This window comes from Littorina saxatilis, unplaced genomic scaffold (assembly GCF_037325665.1).
Source record: "Littorina saxatilis isolate snail1 unplaced genomic scaffold, US_GU_Lsax_2.0 scaffold_377, whole genome shotgun sequence".
NCBI lineage: Eukaryota > Metazoa > Mollusca > Gastropoda > Littorinimorpha > Littorinidae > Littorina > Littorina saxatilis.
In genome coordinates, this window is record NW_027128271.1 from 51172 (window position 1) to 58495 (window position 7324).

General features: G+C 38.9%; 1 protein-coding gene across 1 annotated transcript in view; it reads left to right on the forward strand.

The window, feature by feature from the left end:
- The first annotated feature begins 3241 nt into the window (after positions 1 to 3241).
- The window catches only part of LOC138956641 (pancreatic secretory granule membrane major glycoprotein GP2-like), an 8525-nt gene continuing 4442 nt past the window's right edge, over positions 3242 to 7324 (forward strand). Inside the window, exon 1 of the mRNA XM_070327947.1 lies at positions 3242 to 3856. Within this exon, the coding sequence (XP_070184048.1) occupies positions 3568 to 3856 (289 nt within the window). The 5' untranslated portion in view covers positions 3242 to 3567. The remainder of the gene's footprint in view (positions 3857 to 7324) is intronic.

The window sequence follows — 7324 nt, forward strand, 5'->3', positions numbered from 1 at the left end:
TACAGCTAGTAGGTCATACAATTACAAAAGTGTCAAAGCTCCGTCTTCAACTATGTCTGAAAACACCTTAAAATGAATATGTTTTGTGGGGTGTGCTTACCCTTTCCGGATGTGAAGGCAGATGTTAATTACTGTCTTGCTATTATACACCCTTTTCTCGGTGTTCTGCCTGAAGTCCTTCACAAATGAAAACAAGAGGCGAAGCCTTCAAGGCTCACGTAAGAAATCGACAAACAGTAACACAAACTCAATCACTCCGTCACACATACACACACACACACACACACTCACACACACATACACACACATACACACACACACACACACAGTAAGCATAGGTGAAACTGTGCAAGAAAGCGAGACACTAGATGATAGATCTAGATCTGTCTGTCTGCATGTACTGTACTTACAGGGACACGACTGCCAACTAGTCTCGGCCAGCTCAAAATAACAATGACCGAGACGCATGACGTCTAACCCTCTTACGCCATAATGTGACGTCTTCAAATGACGAAATGTTAAAGTTTCTATCACAGACATACACACGCACACACGCACATACGCACAGACAGACAAAGTTACGATCGCATAGGCTACACTTCGTGAGCCAAAAACATGAATTACACGAGTTTTGTTTACATTTAGTTTAAGTTTTGACTAAAATGTTTTAACATAGAGGGGAAATCGAGATGAGGGTCGTGGTGTGTGTGTGTCTGTCTGTCTGTGTGTATGTAGTACGTATATGTGTGTGTGTGTGTGTGTGTGTGTGTGTGTGTGTGTGTGTGTGTGTGTGTGTGTGTGTGTGTGTGTGTGTTTAAAGCGATTCATATAAAACTACTGGACCGATCTTCATGAAACTTTACATGAGTGTTCCTGAGTATATCCCCAGACTTGTTTTCTATTTTTGAATAAATCTCTTTGATGACGTCATATCCGGCTTTTTGTGAAAATTGAGGCGGAACTGTCACGCTCACATTTTCCAACCACTTTTGTTGAAATTTTGGTCAAGCAATCTTCGACGAAGGTCAAACTTTGGTAGCTTAAAAATTGATTGATGAGTTTGCTCATTAAAGTTGTCATTAAAATCAAATTTTCGCAAAGAGATTTTAAATTCATTGCATCGTATTCTTCAACAAATTCTGAATCAGAAATTATATACATATGTCATGTTTACTCTTAAAATGTGATCACAATTAACGAAAATAGGTTAATTAGTATAGTCCTACGATGAAAATTGAAGAAATTAATCCAAATATGATATCTTATTGTTTATCATTTACCGATTCCAAAAACATAATTTGATAAAGATATTATATGTTGTTTTCAAAACAAGCTCAGAAAGTTAAAAAGAATACAGAAAAGCATGCTTTCCTTCTTAGCGCAATATGCTACCGCGCTATTTTGGCTTGTCAATTTCACTTTCTTTTGCACGTGAAAAGTTAGCGATTTCCTTGCTGCGGGGATTGACGAACCTGTCTTGTCTTGGTGAAAAAATGCAGTGCGTTCAGTTTGTTCTGTGAGTTCGAGAGCATGACTAAATGAAGTAATTTCGCCTTACGCGACTTGATGTTATCTCATGAGTGGTCTTACTCACGTATGTAGGATAAAGTTTATATCGTCACATGTCAAAATAGGCACTCACCAAGCCTCAACTTAACGGCCAAACAAAACAACAGTGGTGAAAGATTTTCCTTTCTGTCCTTAAAAAACGTTACAGTGAAATGATCTTTGGTTTTGGATGTCATCGGACAGCACCTTTTGACGTTGGCTCATATCTGTATAATTATGATTCTCTAAAACGAACAGAACTCTGAAAGGATCTTGGCAAAAGTGAGTGGTTTAAAAAAAAAGTGTTTGCATGAACCAACCAGGTTTTATTTTCAAGTAAATGTTTATGGTACAAATGCAGATATGTTCTATGACCTTTTAGAAAACAGAAAAAGGTTGTTGGGGAGAAATCAGAGCAACAAAGTGAGTCTTAATGTTACATTAAAGACAAAATGGATTGTAACTGCAAGAAAATTGTCTTGATGACTGATAATGTATGTGTTACAGCCGCGCAAACATGTACATAAGATAATTAATCTGTCCGCGTTCTTAACGGAATGAACGTACATCTACTACAAGTCGCGTAAGGCGAAATTACTACATTTAGTCAAGCTGTGGAACTCACAGAATGAAACTGAACGCACTGCATTTTTTCACAATGACCGTAGTCCGCCGTTAGTGCAAAAGGCAGTGAAAGTGACGTGCCTGTTCAGCGCGGTAGCGGTTGCGCTGTGCTGCATAGCACGCTTTACTGTACCTCTCTTCGTTTTAACTTTCTGAGCATGCTTTAAATCCAAACATATCATATCTATATGTTTTTGGAATCAGGAACCGACAAGGAATAAGATGAAATTGTTTTTAAAACGATTTCGGAAATTTAATTTTAATTATAATTTTTATATTTTTAATTTTCAGAGCTTGTTTTTAATCCGAATATTACATATTTATATGTTTTTGGAATCAGAACACGACAAAGAATAAAATAAATGTAATTTTGGATAGTTTTATAAAAAATAATTTTAATTACAATTTTCAGATCTTTAATGACCAAAGTCATTCATTAATTTTTAAGACTCCATGCTGAAATGCAATACCGAAGTCCGGCCTTCGTCGAAGATTGCTTGGCCAAAATTTCAATCAATTTGATTGAAAAATGAAGGTGTGACAGTGCCGCCGCCTCAACTTTTACAAAAAGCCGGATATGACGTCATAAAAGACATTTATCGAAAAAAAACAATGTCTGGGGATATCATACCCAGGAACTCTCATGTAAAATTTCATAAAGATCGCTCTACACACACTCACGCACAGACACACACACTCACAGACACACACACACACACACACACACACACACACACACACACACACACACACACACACACACACACACATCCACCACGACCCTAGTCTCGATCCCCCCTCTATGTTAAAACATGTAGTCAAAACTTGACTAAATGTAAAAAGGTAGACTGATAACAAACAGCAATCAACTAATAGCTCGGAACAATAAGGGGGGGGGGGGTGGGGGGATGGGAGTGGGGGGTGGGAGTGGAAGGGGGGGGGGGGTGGTAGATGAGATGGGTTCCCAGCTTGATCTGCCATGCACTGAGAATGCGCAGAATAATTAAATCGATTATTTGGCAGGTAGACTTCTTGGTTTTGGTGTAACGGAGCGCAGTCTGGGCTCAACGCGTGGTGCCTGCACGGAATCAGAGGTCTCACGCCTGCAGTTTACCAATCTCTGAGGAATTTCTGCTTAAAGAGTAATAAGCTTAAAAGAGATGCGAATTCACGTATTTAGAGGAAAAAGCTGTTTTTAATATTCGTTGCAAATTGCTACTTGCTTCCTGAGACTTGGTCAAGATATAACACTGGAAACAGTGAAGACAGATATACTGTCAGTTATCGTTACACGCAAAGACTGTTCGCAAACATAATTGTTCAAACCAAACCACAGCTAATTAAACATCGTCGGATCTTTGTTTGGTGATTTGCTAGCCTACTCCTGCTACGGTAATGTCTCCCCTCTTTATTCTTGTTACCGGGTGGGTTGTTGTTGGTGCGGCAGGCAAAGTGCAGAGTGAGACATACAACGGCTACAGAAACGGCGCGGTCGCTGAAGATATTGTTGTACAGAGTCCAGCTGTCAGCCCAACCCACTGCGGTTCTCTTTGTCAGCAGCAAGATGGTTGCGAGGCCTTCACCTTTGACGAAAGGGTTTGCAGGGGTTATCGTTCCGTGCGGCCCTTCAGCACTACGGGTCAGTCTGCTAGTAAAGCACAGCTCTTCGTGAAAGAGATTCCTGGTGAGTTCACTCTAAAAAGTTGTTGTCATTGTTAACCTTCCCCGGTGGTCGTGGGTCCGTGTGGACCCAGAAGGGTGTTTAATTGCAAATATCTCTTAAACTAGTTGTAATGTTTTAATGAGCTTTTAAGAATGCCCCAGGCACCTAAAAAGCTCTTATGTCCTAACATTTCAGCCAGAAGTAATTAAAAAAAAGGTCATATTTAGACTACAAAAATCGTGGGACCGTGCGGACCCATGTTTCTCAAAGAAGGAAATGAGAAGCATGGGTCCGCACGGCCCCACGATGACTTCCGTGTGTAGTCGATAACCCGGACGGGCGAAGGTTAATACCATGTAACACATTGTGTACCTTTTATGAGACACGGTGGGCTTCTTCCATCTAAAACACGTCCTTACCAAGTGTGTCGACGTTCAAGAGATTCGCGACAAACACTAGGGGAAGGGCTCCTAATATGGACCACTTTTTGTTTCATGCTGATAACTAGCTTGTTTTCTTGCGAAGAAGTTTTATTTTGTGTTTGGTAGTCCTTCTCTCTTAGGTTAACCGTTAGGCCTAATTAGAGTGAAATAGCTTTGATAGACATTTAGCAAAAATTAAATACAGACAAAATCACAAATGGTCCATATTAGGAACCTGGGCGCCTAATATGGACCAGTGAAGCGGCCTTCACGAATCACTGTAAAAAGCACACTATACTTCAAAATAACATAATACAACTTAGTGTACAAGTCAGACTAATTAAAATATGTTTTGGGTTGATCAGAGCATTATTTGAAGCACGCCAGGAAACTAAAGAAGCTTATTAAAAACAGAGTGAAAATAAGTGAAATTATCAACTTCCACAAAAAGAAGATTTTTTGTTATATATTTTTTTTAAATCTCGCTAGTTATAGGTTATTTCCAGCAAGCTTCTTAATGAATTATTGAAAATAGCCTTTAGCTTTTATTTTCTTCGATTTGTTGAAGGTGGTCCATATTAAAGGGACTCGCACATACTTTGAAATGTTGCTATTATTGTTTGTTTGCAGTAGAAACTCGGGGTCAACACTGCTAAAATGTAACAAATACGGACTTAGCTGTTATATATTGCAATTTTTGTATGATAAAAGCTTTGGCTGTGGACAGAAACGAGTCCGTTTTAGGCGGCAAATTTAGAGTGAACGCTGCCAAAAGTGAAAACAAGTCGCGTAAGGCGAAAATACAACATTTAGTCAAGTAGCTGGCCAACTCACAGAATGAAACTGAACGCAATGCAATTTTTCAGCAAGACCGTATACTCGTAGCATCGTCAGTCCACCGCTCATGGCAAAGGCAGTGAAATTGACAAGAAGAGCGGGGTAGTAGTTGCGCTGAGAAGGATAGCACGCTTTTCTGTACCTCTCTTCGTTTTAACTTTCTGAGCGTGTTTTTAATCCAAACATATCATATCTATATGTTTTTGGAATCAGGAACCGACAAGGAATAAGATGAAAGTGTTTTTAAATTGATTTGGAAAATTTAATTTTGATAATAATTTTTATAATTTTTTTTTTTTTTTTTTTACAATTTTCAGATTTTTAATGACCAAAGTCATTAATTCATTTTTAAGCCACCAAGCTGAAATGCAATACCGAAGTCCGGGCTTCGTCGAAGATTACTTGACCAAAATTTCAACCAATTTGGTTGAAAAATGAGAGCGTGACAGTGCCGCCTCAACTTTCACGAAAAGCCAGATATGACGTCACCAAAGACATTCATCAAAAAAATGATAACAACGTCTGGGGATATTATACTCAGAAACTCTCATGTGAAGTTTCATGAAGATCGGTCCAGTAGTTTTCTCGGAATGACTTTACACACACACACACACACACATGCACCACTGCCCTCATCTCGATTCCCCCCTCTACGTTAAAACATTTAGTCAAAACTTGACTAAATGTAACAAGTCGCGTAAGGCGAAAATACAACATTTAGTCAAGTAGCTGTCGAACTCACAGAATGAAACTGAACGCAATGCCATTTTTCAGCAAGACCGTATACTCGTAGCATCGTCAGTCCACCGCTCATGGCAAAGGCAGTGAAATTGACAAGAAGAGCGGGGTAGTAGTTGCGCTAAGAAGGATAGCACGCTTTTCTGTACCTCTCTTTGTTTTAACTTTCTGAGCGTGTTTTTAATCCAAACATATCATATCTATATGTTTTTGGAATCAGGAACCGACAAGGAATAAGATGAAAGTGCTTTTAAATTGATTTCGACAATTTAATTTTGATAATATTTGTTATATATTTAATTTTCAGAGCTTGTTTTTAATCCAAATATAACATATTTATATGTTTTTGGAATCAGAAAATGATGGAGAATAAGATGAACGTAAATTTGGATCGTTTTATAAATTTTTATTTTTTTTTACAATATTTAGATTTTTAATGACTAAAGTCATTAATTAATTTTTAAGCCACCAAGCTGAAATGCAATACCGAAGTCCGGGCTTCGTCGAAGATTGCTTGACCAACATTTCAATCAATTTGATTGAAAAATGAGGTCGTGAAAGTTCCGCCTCAACTTTGACTAAAAGCCGGATATGACGTCATCAAAGACATTTATCAAAAAAATGAAAAAAACGTTCGGGGATTTCATACCCAGGAACTCTCATGTCAAATTCCATAAAGATCGGTCCAGTAGTTTAGTCTGAATCGCTCTACACACACACACACACACACACACACACACACACACACACACACACGCACAGACACACACACATACACCACGACCCTCGTCTCGATTCCCCCCTCTATGTTAAAACATTTAGTCAAAACTTGACTAAATGTAAAAAAAGAAAAAGCCTAACGGTTTTGAGGTTTGTGTTTCTGCAACTGTTTAGACATTTGCAAGTTATTCAGAGAGGGTGAATACAGCGAATAAAACTGTTTTGAGCGCTCTAGCGCCGTTAGTTTGTCAGAACAGGAGGTGGTCCATATTAGGAGCCGGTCCATATTAGGAGCCCTTCCCCTACTGTGCAGAAACTCAGAAGATTTCATTCCGGGATGTTCCCACGGACAAGATTTTTAACAAGATTTGAAGTACAAAATGTGAAGGTGATGAAGTTTTAGAACCTTCTTTTTACAGTGATAGACCTGATTATAAATAGTTTTAAACATGGAAGTTACCATGGGAACTGAAAAAGGAAACACACTTGCATCGGTCTCGACTAGCATTTAAATATGGAAGGCGAAAAGGGTCAAATGATCGATCCTTTCGCGTTTGACCCTTTCCGCCCGACGCGCGGAAATATGGAAGGCGAAAATGGTCAAATAATCGAGTAAAAGGATCGTGCAAAAGGATCGATCCTTTTACACGATACTTTTGAACGAGCAGTTTCATCGCGCTGTTTCGGAAAATCATGGAACGGATTGGCACAAAGAACGAATCTAGAAAGTAAAGTAAGTAGATTACGTGTTCTGGTGCGGCGTGAAGGAGCA